The sequence below is a fragment of the Pecten maximus genome, chromosome 5, assembly GCF_902652985.1.
Source record: "Pecten maximus chromosome 5, xPecMax1.1, whole genome shotgun sequence".
NCBI classification, from domain to species: Eukaryota; Metazoa; Mollusca; class Bivalvia; order Pectinida; family Pectinidae; genus Pecten; species Pecten maximus.
In genome coordinates this window covers 42,003,234-42,028,996 of record NC_047019.1, presented here as the reverse complement: position 1 = coordinate 42,028,996, position 25,763 = coordinate 42,003,234, and the positions used below count along the sequence as shown (strand labels likewise).

At 40.4% G+C, this 25,763-nt stretch overlaps 1 protein-coding gene across 1 annotated transcript in view; it reads right to left on the bottom strand.

Annotated features, from left to right (window-relative positions):
- The window catches only part of LOC117328075 (beta-parvin-like), a 94,502-nt gene that overhangs the window by 56,710 nt on the left and 12,029 nt on the right, over positions 1-25,763 (bottom strand). The window contains exon 11 of the mRNA XM_033885415.1: positions 19,219-19,320. Coding sequence (XP_033741306.1) covers positions 19,219-19,320 — 102 coding nt within the window. The remainder of the gene's footprint in view (positions 1-19,218; positions 19,321-25,763) is intronic.

The window sequence follows — 25,763 nt, the reverse complement described above, 5'->3', positions numbered from 1 at the left end:
TCACAAAACCCCACTGAGGTTATATAGGACACATTACTCTACTCACAAAACCCCACTGAGGTTATATAGGACATATTACCCTACTCACAAAACCCCACTGAGGTTATATAGGACACATTACCCTACTCACAAAACCCCACTGAGGTTATATAGGACACATTACCCTACTCACAAAACCCCACCTAGGTTATATAGGACACATTACCCTACTCACAAAACCCCACTGAGGTTATATAGGACACATTACTCTACTCACAATACCCCACTGAGGTTATATAGGACACATTACTCTACTCACAAAACCCCACTGAGGTTATATAGGACACATTACTCTACTCACAAAACCCCACTGAGGTTATATAGGACATATTACCCTACTCACAAAACCCCACTGAGGTTATATAGGACACATTACCCTACTCACAAAACCCACTGAGGTTATATAGGACACATTACCCTACTCACAAAACCCCACTGAGGTTATATAGGACACATTACCCTACTCACAATACCCCACTGAGGTTATATAGGACACATTACTCTACTCACAATACCCCACTGAGGTTATATGGGACACATTACCCTACTCACAATACCCCACCTAGGTTATATAGGACACATTACCCTACTCACAAAACCCCACTGAGGTTATATAGGACACATGACCCTACTCACAAAACCCCACTGAGGTTATATAGGACACATTACCCTACTCACAAAACCCCACCTAGGTTATATAGGACATATTACCCTACTCACAAAACCCACTGAGGTTATATAGGACACATTACCCTACTCACAAAACCCCACTGAGGTTATATAGGACACATTACCCTACTCACAAAACCCCACTGAGGTTATATAGGACACATTACCCTACTCACAATACCCCACCTAGGTTATATAGGACACATTACCCTACTCACAAAACCCCACACTGAGTTTATATAGGACACATTACCCTACTCACAATACCCCACCTAGGTTATATAGGACACATTACCCTACTCACAATACCCCACACTGAGGTTATATAGGACACATTACCCTACTCACAATACCCCACCTAGGTTATATAGGACACATTACCCTACTCACAAAACCCACTGAGGTTATATAGGACACATTACCCTACTCACAAAACCCACTGAGGTTATATAGGACACATTACCCTACTGACAAAACCCCACTGAGGTTATATAGGACACATTACCCTACTCACAAAACCCCACCTAGGTTATATAGGACATATTACCCTACTCACAAAACCCCACCTAGGTTATATAGGACACATGACCCTACTCACAATACCCCACACTGAGGTTATATAGGACATATTACCCTACTCACAAAACCCCACCTAGGTTATATAGGACACATGACCCTACTCACAATACCCCACACTGAGGTTATATAGGACACATTACCCTACTCACAAACCCCACTGAGGTTATATAGGACATATTACCCTACTCACAAAACCCCACCTAGGTTATATAGGACACATTACCCTACTCACAAAACCCCACTGAGGTTATATAGGACACATTACCCTACTGACAAAACCCCACTGAGGTTATATAGGACACATTACCCTACTCACAAACCCCACTGAGGTTATATAGGACATATTACCCTACTCACAAAACCCCACCTAGGTTATATAGGACACATTACCCTACTCACAAAACCCCACTGAGGTTATATAGGACACATTACCCTACTCACAAAACCCACTGAGGTTATATAGGACATATTACCCTACTCACAAAACCCCACTGAAGTTATATAGGACATATTACCCTACTCACAAAACCCACTGAGGTTATATAGGACATATTACCCTACTCACAAAACCCACTGAGGTTATATAGGACACATTACCCTTCTCACAAAACCCCACCTAGGTTATATAGGACACATTACCCTACTCACAAAACCCACTGAGGTTATATAGGACACATTACCCTTCTCACAAAACCCCACCTAGGTTATATAGGACACATTACCCTACTCACAAAACCCCACCTAGGTTATATAGGACACATTACCCTACTCACAAAACCCCACCTAGGTTATATAGGACACATTACCTACTCACAAAACCCCACCTAGGTTATATAGGACACATTACCCTGCTCACAAAACCCCACTGAGGTCATATAGGACATATTAACCTACTCACAAAACCCTCTTTACATTTAAATATTCAAGATATTTCCTTAATATAACCCTCTGTAACATTTAGATATCTATTATTTTCCTTATATAACCTCTGTAACATTTGAATATTCAATATTCAATATATAACCCTCTGTAACATGTGAATATTCAATATTATCCTTAATATAACCCTCTGTAACATTTAGATATCTATTATTTTCCTTAATATAACGCTCTGTAACATTTGAATACATTTGCATGTTTTATTGTAACCTTTAAATAAGTACTATTCACAGCTGAAAGTCTTTGCTATATTTGTGATACTTTTTTTTCAGAGATGAGTTTTAATGTTCCAAACTCACTCCTCACAAAACTTAAAGATGACAGCTACTGCCAGACACTACTTATCAGATTAAGTTTCTTGTTACATCAGCTTTCTGATTAGAATAGACACAAATACACACACAAACAATCTACTATGCTGGTGAATGTTGAAAGACAAACTTGTAACATACTGAAAGTTAACAAAAACTACAAGCTCATTGTTTGTTATAAAGGGGAGGTTGTTAAGCTCATTGGTGGTCGTAAAGATTGCTATCAGTCACAGGATGTAGCTTTATCACCTCAACACTACCATCACCCACCTCCCCATACAAACCTGTAGCCACAGGCCCCTGCTGCTATTAAACATCTCTTTATCATTGGGCAATGGTGATTTTATTACTCTATCAGATTTCAAAATACATTACACTTTTTCCATTCAAGCTTTTCTGAAGGTTGGTTTTAGATTTTGGCATAAATTTAAAGTATTGCTAGAAGGGTAAGGAGCCTTGAGCGTGTGAATTCTGCTATCAATGAAAGCATAACTTTAGAAACCTGGCCAGTGATAATGAGCCTGAAAGTGATATCATCCCAGTCCTAGTAACAATGGACATATGACTCTGTAACCGGAGCCTGTGCCCAGGGCCCTGTGACCCGTGTCTACCCAACCCACCATTCTCACACTTCTCAGTACCCATACAGAAAGTTATCAAACTCATACTGTATTTAAATAACAATACAAACCTTGTCAACCTCAGAAAAATGAATTACATTAAAGATAATTTTATGTTATGATACTGCAGCTTTTTACTGAGGCTTTGATGGTTTACAGTATGTGATTAAGGGTGGGACCTCACAGCACTGGGGGGGGGGGGGGGGGGGGGGGGGGGGGGGGGAGGGGGGAGGGGAGATCTATGGGTGAAGTAGTATAACCTAGGAAGGGGAGGGTTGGTTATAGTCCTCACAGTCATGTTAAAGTGCTATGTCATTAGAGCTCAGGGTCAAAGTTTATGCCATTAGTTCACATGATGCAGTACAAGTTGTGGTAGGCTCATGAAAACAAATAGGAAATTTACATGGTTTTCTGTTGCAATTGTCATATATCACATAATGTAAACAATTATACCAGTGTTTCAACAAGATCTTGGAGCCCACTAGGGTAAGATCTTTATTTGCTCCAAGTCAATATGACCACTTCTCCTCTTTCCTGTAAATAAGCTGATGTATTGGTATTTTCAATTGAAAAAAATATGTCATCTGCACTTTCATTCTTTAGATCAACCCAAAACAGAACATGCCAAACAAAGTGGAACCTACATATGAAATTTGAGAAAGATCCACTCAGTAAAGATAACTTCAATTTCAGTATACTTGCTGTGAAGAAATCTAAACAATCTTCTGCGGCTCTGTCAGCACAGACTTCAAATCATTAGAGTATTTCAGAAGTACATATGTACTGTAGAACATTATAGGTACATTGTGTATGTGTGTGATATCAGTGTAGAAACCTATAGGTAACATTGTGTATGTGTGTGATATCAGTATACAAACCTATAGGTATAGTGTGTATGTGTGTGATATCAGTATACAAACCTAGAGGTACATTGTGTATGTGTGTGATATCAGTATACAAACCTATAGGTATAGTGTGTATGTGTGTGATATCAGTATACAAACCTATAGGTACATTGTGTATGTGTGTGATATCAGGGTACAAACCTATAGGTACATTGTGTATGTGTGTGATATCAGTATACAAACCTATAGGTACATTGTGTATGTGTGTGATATCAGTATACAAACCTATAGGTACATTGTGTATGTGTGATATCAGTATACAAACCTATAGGTACATTGTGTATGTGTGTGATATCAGTATACAAACCTATAGGTACATTGTGTATGTGTGTGATATCAGTATACAAGCCTATAGGTACATTGTGTATGTGTGTGATATCAGTATACAAACCTATAGGTACATTATGTATGTGTGTGATATCAGTATACAAAGCTATAGGTATATTGTATGTGTGTGATATCAGTATACAAACCTATAGGTACATTGTGTATGTGTGTGATATCAGCATACAAACCTATAGGTACATTGTGTATGTGTGTGGTATCAGTATACAAACCTATAGGTACATTGTGTATGTGTGATATCAGTATACAAACCTATAGGTACATTGTGTATGTGTGTGATATCAGTATACAAATTGGTGGTATATCAGTATTTGAATTATTTAGGATGTTACACAACAAACTATTCTACCAATTTGGTCAGACCACTAATTCAGACAGACTGACATTGTAATGTTGAAGTCAGAGACAAAACATACAATAACTAACAGATACACAGTCTAAGTCATCAAAAATGTGTGTATATGACATATTTGGAAAAACATACAGAGATTGTTTTTACATTACTTGTAACTAATGTGGTTATACTTATTCTATAAACTTTGAGCAAGAAAATGCCATCAATTGAAGAGTAAAACTTAAACATAACTTATGAGAGAGGATGTCTCACAAAAGTCACAAATACTCATCTGTAGTTGTTTACTGATACAAAATGTCACAAATACTCATCTGTAGTTGTTTACTGATAGTGTTTGACCTTCAAACTGTTAACTATTGTGTTGTCAAATCAGCCTTACTGTGCTGTAGCCCCCCCCCCCCTTCTTGAAAAAAGAAGCTGGGATCAATAAATTAAAATTGAAATTTCATTCCAAACATTAGCCGAAAATTATTTATTAACTGGCTTGAAATTAATAGTGAAATTTTTAAGAACATTTTGTTTGGTGAAAAAGCAACAGTTGGTCAGGACACCAGGAAAAATTCTATCGTGGTTACTATCTGAAATTAATGAGCAAATCACGGGGTATAGTGGCCATCTTGAATATTATGCTTCACATGAAAATTTCTTGAACTAAATCTTGACTAGAACATATACTCCATATGTATCTGGAATATTTGGAAATAATTTCATCTTGGAAAGAAACCAACCCAGACCATAGATATAGTAGTAATTCAGCATTGTCCTCATAGCCTGGTAATAAGACACAGAAAACTCCCCCTGCTGTGCCCCCAGACCAAGTAATGTTAGCATAGGAGATGATACTCCAGGATGACAATAGACAGAAAAGTTTTCCCATAGGCTCAACAGCTTAGCCACCCTTCAAACTCCACACTGTCATTATAAAAGAAGGTCAACTACTACTTTTCTCTCCTCCATCGTCAAAAGAGCTCTCAGTAAAGCCGATTAATCTCACAACAGATGCATCAATTCATGAATAGAGCCAAGTGCAGGAGGCATCTCGCCAGTGGAAAAAAAACCAAATTATTTACATAGAAAAGATATTGGAACATCAATAAAAGGGCATTATTAATGCTATCATTTTTATTTATTTGTTTTTGCTGAAAAACCAAACAAATTTCAGGCCCATTGTGTGAAGCTGTACCTAATTAAATATTTTTTATTGATTGAGGATGCAGAGGTTCTCTAAATTCAATTTTACAAAACAGTCGGAGGACAGCAGATCACATTCCTGAAGTCTACACCTGGTCACTTTGGAGACTTTAGCTGGTGAAATGCATTACCTGTAGACAAACCTCATAAAACAGCAATAAACAAAATTGCAGACTTTCTCATTGGGCTGAGTAGTTGTTGTGGTGGTGGGGAACAGGTGCTGTTGTGAAGTGGCACTTTATAATCTCTCCACTTCATTTAACACAGAAAGTAGGGAATATTTTTGAGCAAAAAAGACTGATGGGGCCTGTTTAATTTGATTAAGTATTAACCATCTTGCATCAAGTTAAAGATAATCATGACTACTCTGACAAAGACTTGTATGTAACTTGTATCAGGGACATAGGCCTGAATTAGAGAGACTTGTATGTGACTGGTGTCAGGGATATAGGCCTGAATCAGAGAGACTTGTATGTGACTGGTGTCAGGGATATAGGCCTGAATCAGAGAGACTTGTATGTGACTGGTGTCAGGGATATAGGCCTGAATTAGAGAGACTTGTATGTGACTGGTGTTAGGGATATAGGCCTGAATTAGAGAAACTTGTATGTGACTGGTGTCAGGGATATAGGCCTGAATTAGAGAGACTTGTATGTGACCGGTGTCAGGGATATAGGCCTGAATTAGATAGACTTGTATGTGACTGGTGTCAGGGATATAGGCCTGAATTAGAGAGACTTGTATGTGACTGGTGTCAGGGATATAGGCCTGAATCAGAGAGACTTGTATGTGACTGGTGTCAGGGATATAGGCCTGAATTAGAGAAACGTGTATGTGACTGGTGTCAGGGATATAGGCCTGAATTAGAGAAACTTGTATGTGACTGGTGTCAGGGATATAGGCCTGAATTAGAGAGACTTGTATGTGACTGGTGTCATGGATATAGGCCTGAATTAGAGACTTGTATGTCATTGGTGTCAGGGATATAGGCCTGAATTAGAGACTTGTATGTGACTGGTGTCATGGATATAGGCCTGAATTACAGAGACTTGTATGTCATTGGTGTCAGGGATATAGGCCTGAATTAGAGACTTGTATGTGACTGGTGTCAGGGATATAGGCCTGAATTAGAGAGACTTGTATGTGACCGGTGTCAGGGATATAGGCCTGAATTAGATAGACTTGTATGTGACTGGTGTCAGGGATATAGGCCTGAATTAGAGAGACTTGTATGTGACTGGTGTCAGGGATATAGGCCTGAATTAGAGAGACTTGTATGTGACTGGTGTCAGGGATATAGGCCTGAATTAGAGAAACTTGTATGTGACTGGTGTCAGGGATATAGGCTGAATTAGAGACTTGTATGTGACTGGTGTCAGGGATACAGGCCTGAATTAGATAGACTTGTATGTGACTGGTGTCAGGGATATAGGCCTGAATCAGAGAAACTTGTATGTGACTGGTGTCAGGGATATAGGCCTGAATTAGAGAGACTTGTATGTGACTGGTGTCATGGATATAGGCCTGAATTAGAGACTTGTATGTCATTGGTGTCAGGGATATAGGCTGAATTAGATAGACTTGTATGTGACTGGTGTCAGGGATATAGGCTGAATTAGAGAGACTTGTATGTGACTGGTGTCATGGATATAGGCCTGAATTAGAGACTTGTATGTCATTGGTGTCAGGAATATAGGCCTGAATTAGAGAGACTTGTATGTCACTGTTGTCAGGGATATAGACCTGAATTAGAGAGACTTGTATGTCACTGGTGTCAGGGATATAGACCTGAATTAGAGACTTGTATGTGACAGGTGTCAGCGATATAGTCCTGAATTAGAGACTTGTATGTCCCTGTTGTCAGGGACATAGGCCTGAATCAGAGAGACTTGTATGTGACAGGTGTCAGGGATATAGGCCTGAATTAGAGACTTGTATGTGACTGGTATCAGGGATATAGGCTGAATTAGAGAGACTTGTATGTGACTGGTGTCAGGGATATAGGCCTGAATTAGAGAGACTTGTATGTGACTGGTGTCAGGGATATAGGCCTGAATTAGAGACTTGTATGTGACTGGTGTCAGGGATATAGGCCTGAATTAGAGAAACTTGTATGTGACTGGTGTCAGGGATATAGGCCTGAATCAGAGAGACTTGTATGTGACCAGTGTCAGGGATATAGACCTGAATTAGAGACTTGTATGTGACTGGTGTCAGGGATATAGGCCTGAATTAAAGACTTGTATGTGACCGGTGTCAGGGATATAGGCCTGAATTAGAGACTTGTATGTGACTGGTGTCAGGGATATAGGCCTGAATTAGAGAAACTTGTATGTGACTGGTGTTAGGGATATAGGCTGAATTAGAGAAACTTGTATGTTACTGTTGTCAGTGATATAGGCCTGAATTAGAGAGACTTGTATGTGACTGGTGTTAGGGATATAGGCCTGAATTAGAGACTTGTATGTGACTGGTGTCAGGGATATAGGCTGAATTAGAGAGACTTGTATGTGACTGGTGTCAGGGATATAGGCCTGAATCAGAGACTTGTATGTCATTGGTGTCAGGGATATAGGCCTAAATTAGAGAGACTTGTATGTGACTGGTATCGAGGGTATAGGCCTGAATTAGATAGACTTGTATGTGACTGGTGTCAGGGATATAGGCTGAATTAGAGAGACTTGTATGTGACTGGTGTCAGGGATATAGGCCTGAATCAGAGACTTGTATGTGACTGGTGTCAGGGACATAGGCCTGAATTAGAGACTTGTATGTGACTGGTGTCAGGGATATAGGCCTGAATTAGAGAGACTTGTATGTGACTGGTATCGAGGGTAAAGGCCTGAATTAGAGACTTGTATGTGACTGGTGTCAGGGATATAGGCCTGAATCAGAGAGACTTGTATGTGACTGGTGTCAGGGATATAGGCCTGAATTAGAGACTTGTATGTCATTGGTATCGAGGGTATAGGCCTGAATTAGAGAGACTTGTATGTGATTGGTGTCAGGAATATAGGCCTGAATTAGAGAGACTTGTATGTGACTGGTATTGAGGGTATAGGCCTGAATTAGATAGACTTGTATGTGACTGGTGTCAGGGACATAGGCCTGAATTAGAGACTTGTATGTGACTGGTGTCAGGGATAGGCCTGAATCAGAGAGACTTGTATGTGACTGGTGTCAGGGACATAGGCCTGAATTAGAGACTTGTATGTGACTGGTGTCAGGGATATAGGCTGAATTAGAGAGACTTGTATGTGACTGGTGTCAGGGATATAGGCCTGAATTAGAGACTTGTATGTGACTGGTGTCAGGGGTATAGGCTGAATTAGAGAGACTTGTATGTGACTGGTGTCAGGGATATAGGCCTGAATTAGAGACTTGTATGTCATTCGTATCGAAGGGTATAGGCCTGAATTAGAGAGACTTGTATGTGACTGGTGTCAGGGATATAGGCCTGAATCAGAGAGACTTGTATGTGACTGGTATTGAGAGTATAGGCCTGAATTAGATAGACTTGTATGTGACTGGTGTCAGGGACATAGGCCTGAATTAGAGAGACTTGTATGTCACTGGTGTCAGGGACATAGGCCTGAATCAGAGAGACTTGTATGTGACTGGTGTCAGGGATATAGGCCTGAATCAGAGAGACTTGTATGTGACTGGTATTGAGGGTATAGGCCTGAATTAGATAGACTTGTATGTGACCGATGTCAGGGATATAGGCTGAATTAGAGACTTGTATGTCATTGGTATCGAGGGTATAGGCCTGAATTAGAGAGACTTGTATGTGACTGGTGTCAGGGATATAGGCCTGAATTAGAGAGACTTGTATGTGGCTGGTGTCAGGGATATAGGCCTGAATTAGAGAAACTTGTATGTCACTGGTGTCAGGGATATAGGCTGAATTAGAGAGACTTGTATGTCACTGGTGTCAGGGATATAGGCTGAATTAGAGAGACTTGTATGTGACTGGTGTCAAGGATATAGGCCTGAATTAGAGAGACTTGTATGTGACTGGTGTCAGGGATATAGGCCTGAATTAGAGAAACTTGTATGTCACTGGTGTCAGGGATATAGGCTGAATTAGAGAGACTTGTATGTCACTGGTGTCAGGGATATAGGCTGAATTAGAGAGACTTGTATGTGACTGGTGTCAGGGATATAGGTCTGAATTAGAGAGACTTGTATGTGACTGGTGTCAGGGATATAGGCCTGAATCAGAGAGACTTGTATGTGACTGGTGTCAGGGATATAGGCCTGAATCAGAGAGACTTGTATGTGACTGGTGTCAGGGACATAGGCCTGAATTAGAGAGACTTGTATGTGACTGTTGTCAGGGATATAGGCCTGAATTAGAGAAACTTGTATGTGACTGGTGTCAGGGATATAGGCCTGAATTAGAGACTTGTATGTGACTGTTGTCAGGGATATAGGCCTGAATTAGAGAGACTTGTATGTGACTGGTGTCAGGGATATAGGCCTGAATTAGAGAAACTTGTATGTGACTGGTGTCAGGGATATAGGCCTGAATAAGAGACTTGTATGTCATTGGTGTCAGGGATATAGGCCTGAATTAGAGACTTGTATGTTACTGGTGTCAGGGATATAGGCCTGAATTAGAGACTTGTATGTTACTGGTGTCAGGGATATAGGCCTGAATCAGAGAAACTTGTATTTTACTGGTATAAATCATTTATTTGTATCAGATGAGTGTTAGATATAAGATACATGTATATTCTCTAACTTGGGCTTTCCCCCTGCTCTATTTGAGGTCAGAACAATAATTCCCGGTAAACCTTTGGCCAGTTTGACCAATATTAAATATTGATGAACCTGTTTAAATAAGACATAATTATGCTTCAGAAAATAAGCATGAAGCTGAACTCTCCGAGTAAATATCGGCAAAAATCTTGACAAAGTTGAAATCAATAAAGAAATGTACCTGGCATATCTAATGTTAATCTGATACATAACAATGACAGCCTGAACAATGGCACATTTACATATGAGTAAAAGAATAGTAATTATTTAGTTCAATGTTAATTGATCATTAAACTTTCTCTTCATTTCGTGATAAATATGACCATTATATCAATCGCGAAGCAGCTTGGCCATTGTGTACAATGTAATAGGGCCCAAAACATTACACGTTTCACAAAAGTTAGACTACCTTATATAAGAGACGTAAATGTTGAGTCTCCATTTGGTAATACAGTGCATTCCACTTAATCGGGTAACGCTTAATCGGGTATTTCGTTTAATTGGGTAAAATTTCAAAAACCAAAACCATTTTCTCTTAAATCATGTTAAAAATTCGTTTAATTGGGTTGGAAAAGTCGTATTTTTCGGTTATTCGAATAGAACAATCGGGACAAAAAATAGAAATGCTCCGATTTTCACGAAAGTCATCGCGTATTTCTTTAAGTTTTAGACATTTATCAACAAATAGTGTAATTTTGATGGTTCAAATGTCAAAAAACAGTTAAATATTACCTTAAACGGTAATGTTATGTCGGGGTTTTGTCATGTTCAGAACTGTGTTGTTGTTGATTCTGCCTCGTGTGGTTTTCCCCCAACAGGAAGTCGACTAAGAATTGTGGGTAAAATTAAATGTTATTTTTAGAGTCAGCAGCAGGCAAAACGTAATGGGGTTTTAAAAGCATAATTAAGCGACTAGACAATTAAACTTTTACGTCTGGGATGTAAAATCTTCGAAGCAAAAACCAAAACAATAGGTTTTTACCTGGGTCTGATATTGCTACAGATCGATTGATATCACCGCTTACTGTATGTGGCGAATCCAAAGTGAGGGGTTCGCCACGGGGAAATGTGACGACACCGATACACAGGTGAGTTAAAAATCAGTAGCGAGCAGTAAAAGGACAGACGCCCGACGTTAGCTCATAATTCCTATTCAGGTTAGGATTAGAACTGGTTAATAAAAACATTACATTGGATTTCGTGTTGTTTTATCAGTGACTGCCAGTGTCAAGTTCGTATAAATTTATACCACAGGAAACGACCTAAATAAACTCGGTTTCTCCGATCTCTGTGCTTTGGTAATTGGAAATAATATGGAATATTTTAAACTTCAAAGCGAACATAAGAATGTCTCTATGATAAACATAAATGATTTTAGATGTAATTGTCGGCGAGTCCTTAGATCGTATGTCAAATTAGGAACACACGGATGAAACAGGGATGTATGACCCCCCGATTTGAGGTGCTACGATTGTACTGTGCCGCGAATAAGAAAATCATTAAGGTTTTGTTATTTTAATACACACATTTTTATACAATTAGTAATAGTAATCTGACAATTTGACATCAGTAAAAGCACAAACAAAAACACCGTTTATTAACAATAATAACGCAAATATTTTCATCCAAAATCGACCCAAGTCTGACTACCATTACGGACCAAATCCAAGATGGCGACGTGCATTTCGGCTTATCGGGTAAGTCGGTTAATCGGGTAAAAAGTCCCCGCAAATAGGCAACCCGATTAAGCGGAATGCACTGTATGTTTTATGATAATCAGAAACTATTGTATATATTATTACGTAATGAATGCTTTTTAATTTATTGAAAACATAGCATACATACCCTATTAATTGTGTTTACAAAAAGGCTACTGTATTAAATATAGGTCTAACTATACATTAGTAAAATTAGGTCAGAACATCAACATGTCTGCTTTTAAATTGCTCAGTTGTAATATCTACCAAACTAATTTGACACCTTCAAAATTACCCATTGCTAATTGGGACACCATGTGGATTGCTTGAACTGGACATGAATAAATGCTTATCATATCATTTCGAATGCAGAGTGGCCTATTCTTTCAACTTTGCCGATTCTTTCAACTTTGTGGTGAGTGACACCTCACATAGCCTGCCTACCTAGTGTGAGAGTGTAGGTTAGAGTTGATTATACATTGTACCTTGATTGGCAATAATTAAGAGATGTCCAGTTACATAATCAAAACAACAAAAGGTCACCTGGCCATTCAGGTCAGAAAACTTTACAAGGCTTTACAAATACCTACCCCCAGCTGACCTGGAATAGACACAGTAAAAAGGGTAGCATGCCTTTGTAAGAGTGATGACAATGTAACACAGTACATAGAGTAAAGGAATGTCTGACATGTCAGGCCTGTTGTTTGGGGATGTGATACTCATAAATCAGGACAGTAATTGGGATGTCACAAATAAGTAAACATTTTTTTTGTCAGAATAATCAGCTCAGCAACTGAAATAGTCACTACAGCATTCTGTGATACGCCATCTTTCTATAAATCATGCTGTATATCATCTTTCCTAAGACTAACTAAGCACTGAAGACAGGAGGAGTTGTCTCCCTTTGGTAACGACACTTCCTATAATGGACACTGACAACCCCTTCAGTCTTTTCCCCTATTGATGTGAAAATAACCACTTAAACTGCAAAATTTCAAAATGGCTTCCTGCAGACTTGTTAAACAAATTTTGTTAACACCTCCAATACAGCTTCACCTGACTATAAACAGTGATATGAGACGTCGTGTCTGTATGCTGTAATACAACATCCTGATGTCCTCAATATTATGTTGTTTGCTTTTCTTTATCAATGCTTCCCCAACCTTCAGTGTTTACATGTCACAGCTGATTTTGATACTCAATGGATTGTTCCATTGTAATAGGTGTTGACCTTTTGACAGTTTCAAGTGTTGATGGTAGATGAGGATGATGGTGGATGGTATATGAGGATGATGGTAGATGAGGATGATGGTAGATGATGAAGATGGTAGAGGAGAATGATGGTATATGGTAGGTGAGGATGATTGTATATGGTAGATGAGGATGATGGTATATGGTAGATGAGGATGACGGTAGAAGAGATGATGGTAGATGAGGATGATGGTATATGGTAGATGAGGATGATGGTAGATGATGAAGATGGTAGAGGAGAATGATGGTATATGGTAGATGAGGATGATGGTAGAAGAGGATGATGGTAGATGAGGATGATGGTATATGGTAGATGAGGATGATGGTAGATGATGAAGATGGTAGAGGAGAATGATGGTATATGGTAGATGAGGATGATTGTATATGGTAGATGAGGATAATGGTAGATGAGGATGATGGTAGAGGAGAATGATGGTATATGGTAGATGAGGATGATGGTAGACATGGATGATGTAGATGAGGATGATGGTAGATGAGGTTATGGTAGATGAGGATGATGGTAGACAAGGATGATGGTAGACGAGGATGATGGTAGATGAGGATGATGGTAGACAAGGATGATGGCAGACGAGGATGATGGTAGATGAGGATGATGTAGACAAGGATGATAGCAGATGAGGATGATGGTAGATGAGGATGATGTAGACGAGGATGATGGTAGACGAGGATGATGGTAGACGAGGATGATGTAGACAAGGATGATGGTAGACAAGGATGATGTAGACAAGGATGATAGTAGATGAGGATGATGGTAGACAAGGATGATGGCAGACGAGGAAGATGGTAGATGAGGATGATGGTAGATGAGGATGATGGTAGACGAGGATGATGGTAGATGAGGATGATGGTAGACGAGGATGATGTAGACAAGGATGATGGCAGACGAGGATGATGTAGACGAGGATGATGGTAGACGAGGATGATGGTAGACAAGGATGATGGCAGACAAGGATGATGGTAGACGAGGATGATGTAGACAAGGATGATGTAGACAAGGATGATGGTAGATGAGGATGATGGTAGACAAGGATGATGGCAGACGAGGATGATGGTAGATGAGGATGATGTAGACAAGGATGATGGTAGATGAGGATGATGGTAGACGAGGATGATGGTAGACAAGGATAATGGTAGACGAGGATGATGTAGACAAGGATGATGGTAGACGAGGATGATGGTAGATGAGGTTATGGTAGACGAGGATGATGGTAGACGAGGATGATGGTAGATGAGGATGATGGTAGACAAGGATGATGGCAGACGAGGATGATGTAGACGAGGATGATGGTAGACGAGGATGATGGTAGACGAGGATGATGGTAGACGAGGATGATGTAGACGAGGATGATGTAGATGAGGATGAGAGTTTTATGGCTGACATTATGATCTCATTGGGGAATAATCTATATGTAGATCTCCTGTGGTATAAACAATAATCTATACGTAGATCTCCTGTCGTATAAACAATCTATATGTAGATCTCCTGTGGTATAAACAATAATCTATATATAGATCTCCTGTGGTATAAACAATCTATATGTAGATCTCCTGTGGTATAAACAATAATCTATACGTAGATCTCCTGTGGTATAAACAATAATCTATACGTAGATCTCCTGTGGTATAAACAATAATCTATATGTAGATCTCCTGTGGTATAAACAATCTATATGTAGATCTCCTGTGGTATAAACAATAATCTATACGTAGATCTCCTGTGGTATAAACAATAATCTATATGTAGATCTCCTGTGGTATAAACAATAATCTATATGTAGATCTCCTGTGGTATAAACAATCTATATGTAGATCTCCTGTGGTATAAACAATAATCTATACGTAGATCTCCTGTGGTATAAACAATAATCTATATGTAGATCTCCTGTCGTATAAACAATAATCTATATGTAGATCTCCTGTGGTATAAACAATCTATATGTAGATCTCCTGTGGTATAAACAATAATCTATACGTAGATCTCCTGTGGTATAAACAATAATCTATATGTAGATCTCCTGTCGTATAAACAATAATCTATATGTAGATCTCCTGTGGTATAAACAATCTATATGTAGATCTCCTGTGGTATAAACAATAATCTATACGTAGATCTCCTGTGGTATAAACAATAATATATATGTAGATCTCCTGTGGTATAAACAATAATCTATACGTAGATCTCCTGTGGTATAAACAATAATCTATACGTAGATCTCCTGTGGTATAAACAATAACCTATATGTAGATCTCCTGTGGTATAAACAATAATCTATACGTAGATCTCCTGTGGTATAAACAATAACCTATATGTAGATCTCCTGTGGTATAAACAATAATCTATACGTAGATCTCCTGTGGTATAAACAATAATCTATATGTAGATCTCCTGTGGTATAAACAATAATCTATATGTAGATCTCCTGTGGTATAAACAATAATCTATACGTAGATCTCCTGTGGTATAAACAATAATCTATACGTAGATCTCCTGTGGTATAAACAATCTATATGTAGATCTCCTGTGGTATAAACAATAATCTATACGTAGATCTCCTGTGGTATAAACAATCTATATGTAGATCTCCTGTGGTATAAACAATAATCTATATGTAGATCTCCTGTGGTATAAACAATAATCTATATGTAGATCTCCTGTGGTATAAACAATAATCTATACGTAGATCTCCTGTGGTATAAACAATAATCTATACGTAGATCTCCTGTCATATAAACAATAATCTATACGTAGATCTCCTGTGGTATAAACAATAATCTATATGTAGATCTCCTGTCATATAAACAATAATCTATATGTAGATCTCCTGTGGTATAAACAATAATCTATACGTAGATCTCCTGTGGTATAAACAATAATCTATATGTAGATCTCCTGTGGTATAAACAATAATCTATACGTAGATCTCCTGTGGTATCAACAATAATCTATATGTAGATCTCCTGTGGTATAAACAATCTATATGTAGATCTCCTGTGGTATAAACAATAATCTATATGTAGATCTCCTGTGGTATAAACAATAATCTATACGTAGATCTCCTGTCATATAAACAATAATCTATACGTAGATCTCCTGTGGTATAAACAATAATCTATATGTAGATCTCCTGTGGTATCAACAATAATCTATATGTAGATCTCCTGTGGTATAAACAATAATCTATCTCCTGTGGTATAAACAATAATCTATACGTAGATCTCCTGTGGTATAAACAATAATCTATACGTAGATCTCCTGTGGTATAAACAATAATCTATATGTAGATCTCCTGTGGTATAAACAATAATCTATACGTAGATCTCCTGTGGTATAAACAATAATCTATACGTAGATCTCCTGTGGTATAAACAATAATCTATACGTAGATCTCCTGTGGTATAAACAATAATCTATACGTAGATCTCCTGTGGTATCAACAATAATCTATATGTAGATCTCCTGTGGTATAAACAATCTATATGTAGATCTCCTGTGGTATAAACAATAATCTATATGTAGATCTCCTGTGGTATAAACAATAAACTATATGTAGATCTCCTGTGGTATAAACAATAATCTATACGTAGATCTCCTGTGGTATAAACAATAATCTATACGTAGATCTCCTGTGGTATAAACAATAATCTATACATAGATCTCCTGTGGTATAAACAATATTCTATACGTAGATCTCCTGTGGTATAAACAATAATCTATATGTAGATCTCCTGTGGTATAAACAATAATCTATACGTAGATCTCCTGTGGTATAAACAATAATCTATACGTAGATCTCCTGTGGTATAAACAATAATCTATATGTAGATCTCCTGTGGTATAAACAATAATCTATATGTAGATCTCCTGTCGTATAAACAATAATCTATACGTAGATCTCCTGTCGTATAAACAATAATCTATACGTAGATCTCCTGTGGTATAAACAATAATCTATACGTAGATCTCCTGTGGTATAAACAATAATCTATATGTAGATCTCCTGTCGTATAAACAATAATCTATACGTAGATCTCCTGTCGTATAAACAATAATCTATACGTAGATCTCTTGTCGTATAAACAATAATCTATATGTAGATCTCCTGTGGTATAAACAATAATCTATACGTAGATCTCTTGTCGTATAAACAATAATCTATATGTAGATCTCCTGTGGTATAAACAATAATCTATACGTAGATCTCCTGTCGTATAAAGTTTGATGTGTTTGATGTTCGTTGATATACCTAGTGGACTGTTGTCACCTCCCTGGTTTGATGTTCGTTGATATACCTAGTGGACTGTTGTCACCTCCCTGGTTTGATGTTCGTTGATATACCTAGTGGACTGTTGTCACCTCCCCAGTTTGATGTTCGTTGATATACCTGGTGGTTCTGTTGTCACCTCCCCGGTTTGATGTTCGTTGATATACCTAGTGGACTGTTATCACCTCCCTGGTTTGATGTCCATTGATATGTCTAGTGGACTGTTGTCACCTGCCTGGTTTGATGTTCGTTGATATACCTAGAGGACTGTTGTCACCTCCCTGGTTTGATGTTTGTTGATATACCTAGTGGACTGTTGTCACCTCACCAGTTTGATGTTCATTGATATGTCTAGTGGACTGTTGTCACCTCCCTGGTTTGATGTCCATTGATATACCTAGTGGACTGTTATCACCTCCCTGGTTTGATGTCCATTGATATACCTAGTGGACTGTTGTCACCTCCCTGGTTTGATGTTCGTTGATATACCTAGTGGACTGTTATCACCTCCCTGGTTTGATGTCCATTGATATACCTAGTGGACTGTTGTCACCTCCCTGGTTTGATGTTCGTTGATATACCTAGTGGACTGTTGTCACCTCCCCAGTTTGATGTTCGTTGATATACCTAGTGGACTGTTGTCACCTCCCTGGTTTGATGTTCGTTGATATACCTAGTGGACTGTTATCACCTCCCTGGTTTGATGTCCATTGATATACCTAGTGGACTGTTGTCACCTCCCTGGTTTGATGTTCGTTGATATACCTGGTGGACTGTTGTCACCTCCCTGGTTTGATGTTCGTTGATATACCTAGTAGACTGTTGTCACCTCCCTGGTTTGATGTTCGTTGATATACCTAGTGGACTGTTGTCACCTCACCAGTTTGATGTTCGTTGATATACCTAGAGGACTGTTGTCATCTCCCTGGTTTGATGTTCGTTGATATACCTAGTGGACTGTTGTCACCTGCCTGGTTCTAATATAACAATACCTGGATCTGACCTGGATTTGACCTAGATTTGACCTGGATTTGACCTTGATGTAGGTGTCACTGGTGAAGCAGAGGATGTTTTCCCTTCCACAACACATGTTTATTATAGTGTTGCCATACCAACCTGTATTACCAAGTATGTTCATGGCCTCATTTTATCAACTCTGAGTTAAAATCAATTTCCTTAACATGTTTGTATTCTCTTGTTGTTTCATTCCCTTTCAAAGAAAAGATTATTCCTTTTATTTTTCTATCTTCACAGAAATGGCATGACTTACCTTTTCTTCAAAGCTAGTAGGTGTAAGATGGAAGTCATACAGTGGTACAAAGTATCCCTCAAGGAGCCCCATCAGGAGAACCAGGTATACACCATCATGGAACTGTTAAAAAAATTTAAAATCTCAGACTGCAGATAAAATTTTTCTTTTTAACATAAAATGTTTTACTCTCTTGGTAAAAATCATCTTAATTAAAAAATGGAGATGGTCCTGGAAGATAATCTACTCTGGGATATCTAGTTGGTCATCAATTATACAAAATTCCATTTCTATCTGATAGAAAGAAATTGTTAGAATGATTGCTGTAATGTTCTTACAAAAGACCAAGAGGTCCTGTATCAATCACAAGGATCTTTATGCTATCATGGCAAAAATAACTTTTTTAAAGTTAACATTTCCCTATCTTGGGCTTTTTCTAATAATGCTTCAAGTCTATTTCATTTAAAGATAAACTTTCCAGGCAGAGTAAAGACTTTCTATAGATAATATTGTTTGACATTTTTAAACATATCTGAAATATGTCATTGTTATTCATGTGAGAATACATCGTACAGCCCTGTCCAAGCCCCTAACCTAACAATGTCCAAGCCTCTAACCCAACAATGTCCCAGCCTCTAACCCAACTACCTAACAATGTCCCAGCCTCTAACCTAACTACCTAACAATGTTCCAGCCTCTAACCCAACAATGTCCCAGCCTCTAACCCAACAATGTCCCAGCCTCTAACCCAACAATGTCCCAGCCTCTAACCCAACAATGTCCCAGCCTCTAACCCAACTACCTAACAATGTCCCAGCCTCTAACCCAACTACCTAACAATGTTCCAGCCTCTAACCCAACTACCTAACAATGTCCCAGCCTCTAACCCAACTACCTAACAATGTCCCAGCCTCTAACCCAACAATGTCCCAGCCTCTAACCCAACTACCTAACAATGTCTCAGCCTCTAACCCAACAATGTCCCAGCCTCTAACCCAACAATGTCCCAGCCCCTAACCCAACAATGTCCAAGCCCCTTACCCAACAATGTCCCAGCCCCTAACCCAACAATGTCCAAGCCTCTAACCCAACAATGTCCAAGCCTCTAACCCAACAATGTCCAAGCCTCTAACCCAACTACCTAACAATGTCCCAGCCTCTAACCCAACAACCCAACAATGTCCCAGCCTCTAACCCAACTACCCAACAATGTCCCAGCCTCTAACCCAACAACCCAACAATGTCCCAGCCTCTAACCCAACAACCTAACAATGTCCCAGCTTCTAACCCAACAATGTCCCAGCCTCTAACCCAACTACCCAACAATGTCCCAGCCTCTAACCCAACTACCCAACAATGTCCCAGCCTCTAACCCAACAATGTCCCAGCCTCTAACCCAACAATGTCCCAGCCTCCAACCCAACTACCTAACAATGTCCCAGCCTCTAACCCAACAATGTCCCAGCCTCTAACCCAACTACCTAACAATGTCCCAGCCTCTAACCCAACAATGTCCCAGCCTCTAACCCAACAATGTCCCAGCCTCTAACCCAACAATGTCCCAGCCTCTAACCCAACTACCTAACAATGTCCCAGCCTCTAACCCAACAATGTCCCAGCCTCTACCACATGCCCAGCCTCTACCCCACCCACCCAACAATGTCCCAGCCTCTAACCCCAACTACCAACAATGTCCCAGCCTCTAACCCAACAATGTCCCAGCCCCTAACCCAACAATGTCCCAGCCTCTAACCCAACTACCCAACAATGTCCCAGCCTCTAACCCAACACCTAACAATGTCCCAGCCTCTAACCCAACTACCTAACAATGTACAGCCCTCTAACCCAACTACCCAACAATGTCCCAGCCTCTAACCCAACTACCTAACAATGTCCCAGCCTCTAACCCAACAATGTCCCAGCCTCTAACCCAACTACCTAACAATGTCCCAGCCTCTAACCCAACTACCTAACAATGTACCAGCCTCTAACCCAACAATGTCCCAGCCCCTAACCCAACTAACCAACAATGTACCAGCCTCTAACCTAACAATGTCCCAGCCTCTAACCCAACTACCTAACAATGTACCAGCCTCTAACCCAACTACCCAACAATGTACCAGCCTCTAACCCAACTACCCAACAATGTCCCAGCCTCTAACCCAACTACCCAACAATGTCCCAGCCTCTAACCCAACTACCCAACAATGTCCCAGCCTCTAACCCAACAATGTCCCAGCCTCTAACCCAACAACGTCCCAGCCTCTAACCCAACAATGTCCCAGCCTCTAACCCAACAATGTCCCAGCCTCTAACCCAACTACCCAACAATGTCCCAGCCTCTAACCCAACAATGTCCCAGCCTCTAACCCAACAATGTCCCAGCCTCTAACCCAACTACCCAACAATGTCCCAGCCTCTAACCCAACAATGTCCCAGCCTCTAACCCAACAATGTCCCAGCCTCTAACCCAACTACCTAACAATGTCCCAGCCTCTAACCCAACTACCTAACAATGTCCCAGCCTCTAACCCAACAATGTCCCAGCCTCTAACCCAACAATGTCCCAGCCTCTAACCCAACTACCCAACAATGTCCCAGCCTCTAACCCAACAATGTCCCAGCCTCTAACCCAACAATGTCCCAGCCTCTAACCCTACCAACATGTCCCGCCTCTAACCAACAATGTCCCAGCCTCTAACCAACAACGTCACCTCAACCATAACAATGTCCAGCCTCTAACCCAACTACCCAACAATGTCCCAGCCTCTAACCCAACAATGTCCCAGCCTCTAACCTAACAATGTCCCAGCCTCTAACCCAACAATGTCCCAGCCTCTAACCCACCAATGTCCCAGCCTCTAACCCAACAATGTCCCAGCCTCTAACCCACCAACATGTCCCAGCCTCTAACCCAACTACCCAACAATGTCCCAGCCTCTAACCCAACTACCCAACAATGTCCCAGCCTCTAACCCAACTACCTAACAATGTCCCAGCCTCTAACCCAACTACCTAACAATGTCCCAGCCTCTAACCCAACTACCCAACAATGTCCCAGCCTCTAACCCAACAATGTCCCAGCCTCTAACCTAACAATGTCCCAGCCTCTAACCCAACAATGTCCCAGCCTCTAACCCAACAATGTCCGCCTAACCAACAATGTCCCAGCCTCTAACCCAACTACCCAACAATGTCCAGCCTCTAACCCACAAGTCCCCTAACCAAAATGTCCCAGCCTTCAACCCAACTACAACAATGTCCCAGCCTCTAACCACACCTAACAATGTCCCAGCCTCTAACCCAACTACCTAACAATGTCCCAGCCTCTAACCCAACTACCTAACAATGTCCCAGCCTCTAACCCAACATGTCCCACCTCTAACACAATGTCCCAGCCTCTAACTCAACAATGTCCCAGCCTCTAACCTAACAATGTCCCAGCCTCTAACCCAACTACCTAACAATGTCCCAGCCTCTAACCCAACAATGTCCCAGCCTCTAACCTAACAATGTCCCAGCCTCTAACCCAACTACCTAACAATGTCCCAGCCTCTAACCTAACAATGTCCCAGCCTCTAACCCAACTACCTAACAATGTCCCAGCCTCTAACCCAACAATGTCCCAGCCTCTAACCCAACTACCTAACAATGTCCCAGCCTCTAACCTACCAATGTCCCAGCCTCTAACCTAACAATGTCCCAGCCTCTAACCCAACTACCCAACAATGTCCCAGCCTCTAACCTAACAATGTCCCAGCCTCTAACCCAACTACCCAACAATGTCCCAGCCTACCACTAATGTCCCACCTCTAACCCAAACAATGTCCCAGCCTCTAACCCAACAATGTCCCAGCCTCTAACCCAAACATCACCTAACAATGTCCCAGCCTCTACAACCCTAACAATGTCCCAGCCTCTAACCCAATACTCTAACCAAAATGTCCCAGCCTCTAACCAACCCAACAATGTCCCAGCCTCTAACCACTAACACAATGTCCCAGCCTCTAACCCAACTACCAACAATGTCCCAGCCTCTAACCCAACCCTAACAATGTCCCAGCCTACTAACCCAACAAGTCCAGCCTCTAACCTAAACAATGTCCCAGCCTCTAACCCAATACCTACAATGTCCCAGCCTCTAACCCAACAATGTCCCAGCCTCTAACCCAACTACTAACATTCCAGCCTCTAACCAACAATGTCCCAGCCTCTAACCCAACTACAATGTCCCAGCCTCTACCACATCCCACCTAACAAATGTCCCAGCCTCTAACCCAACTACCAACAATGTCCCAGCCTCTAACCCAACTTACCTACCACAATGTCCCAGCCTCTAACCCAAACTACCTAAACAATGTCCCAGCCTCTAACCACAATACTCCTAACAATGTCCCAGCCTCTAACCAACAAAAATGTCCCAGCCTCTAACCAACCCTAACAATGTCCCAGCCTCTAACCCAAAACATGTCCAGCTCTAACCAACAATGTCCCAGCTCTAACCTAACAATGTCCCAGCCTCTAAACTCCAACTACCTAACAATGTCCCAGCCTCTAACCCAACAAGTCACCTCTACAACAATGTCCAGCCTCTAACCCAAACTAAACAATGTCCAGCTCTAACCAACAATGTCCCAGCTCTAACCCAAACATCAGCCCAACACAATGTCCAGCTCTACATACAAACATTCACTTACCAACAATGTCCCAGCTCTAACCAACTACCCAACAATGTCCCAGCCTCTAACCCAACAATGTCCCAGCCTCTAACCCCAACAATGTCCCAGCCTCTAACCCAACAATGTCCCAGCCTCTAACCCAACTACCTAACAATGTCCCAGCCTCTAACGCAACTACCTAACAATGTCCCAGCCTCTAACCCAACAATGTCCCAGCCTCTAACCTAACAATGTCCCAGCCTCTAACCTAACAATGTCCAAGCCTCTAACCCAACAATGTCCCAGCCTCTAACCCAACAATGTCCCAGCCTCTAACCCAACAATGTCCCAGCCTCTAACCCAACTACCCAACAATGTCCCAGCCTCTAACCCAACTACCTAACAATGTCCCAGCCTCTAACCCAACTACCCAACAATGTCCCAGCCTCTAACCCAACTACCTAACAATGTTCCAGCCTCTAACCCAACAATGTCCCAGCCTCTAACCTAACAATGTTCCAGCCTCTAACCCAACTACCTAACAATGTCCCAGCCTCTAACCCAACTACCCAACAATGTCCCAGCCTCTAACCCAACTACCCAACAACGTCCCAGCCTCTAAACCAACAATGTCCCAGCCTCTAACCTAACAATGTCCCAGCCCCTTACCCAACAATGTCCCAGCCTCTAACCTAACAATGTCCCAGCCCCTTACCCAACAATGTCCCAGCCTCTAACCCAACTACCCAACAATGTCCCAGCCTCTAACCCAACTACCCAACAATGTCCCAGCCTCTAACCCAACTACCCAACAACGTCCCAGCCTCTAACCCAACAATGTCCCAGCCTCTAACCTAACAATGTCCCAGCCTCTAACCCAACTACCCAACAATGTCCCAGCCTCTAACCCAACTACCCAACAATGTCCCAGCCTCTAACCCCAACAATGTCCCAGCCTCTAACCCAACTACCTAACAATCCAATATCATGACCATGGATCTGTCAGCTATCAGAAGAAACATGTAAAAGAGGCGAAGGATGACAATGAGACCTTGGTGTCAACACTCCATATTTACTCTTTTTTTTTTTTAACAGGTAACATTTCCTAAAATCTAATCTGGTGTTTTTAAACTGTCCATATGAAACAAAAGTGAAATTTTATTTCATGTATTATCTAGAAATGCAGTGTTGACAAGATATGTTGATGAATATCAAAACTCCCACTGTCAGTCATCATGAATAACCAATCAGACTCCAGACAGGCAGCTAGGTCCTGTTACATTATAGCTTTGTAACATTACGGAAGTTTTTACATTTCCGAAGAATGAAGATACCCTGACAATTTCATAGACAGGGCACGCTGATTGGATGAGCTCAAAGGTCATGCTGAGACGACCTCTCTGTTCACTCAATCAATAGGTGTAAAAATCCTTGAGCAAAAGTTGCTAAAATACCATTTTTCTCTTTAACAAATTAGAAATGGTTTTAGCAAGACACTTGAGATTACACTGAAATAATATTATACTTTTAAAAGTTATATGAATGAACATGATATATGTTTTAATGTTATTGTTCCAGAGAATTTTTTTTTTTTAGGGAAAATTAAAATGATTTTAGCTATTCCTTCAGATCATGTAGGTGATAAGTCATATGACATTGGATCTGAAAAATTATATCTGCTGCTTAACATTTCACAGCATTTCCAAACAGAAACATTTCATTTTAGTTTGATGTTTCATTCATAAATCACCCTCAACAAATGATTTTGCAGCCCTGTAACAATGTGGAGTTTACAGTGAATTGTACCTTATGTAATGTTCGTGATACAAGACATTGACTGATACATACTTATCAAATACTAAATAATATTTAATGAAAGTTGAAATAACATTGAACAAACAATTGTCA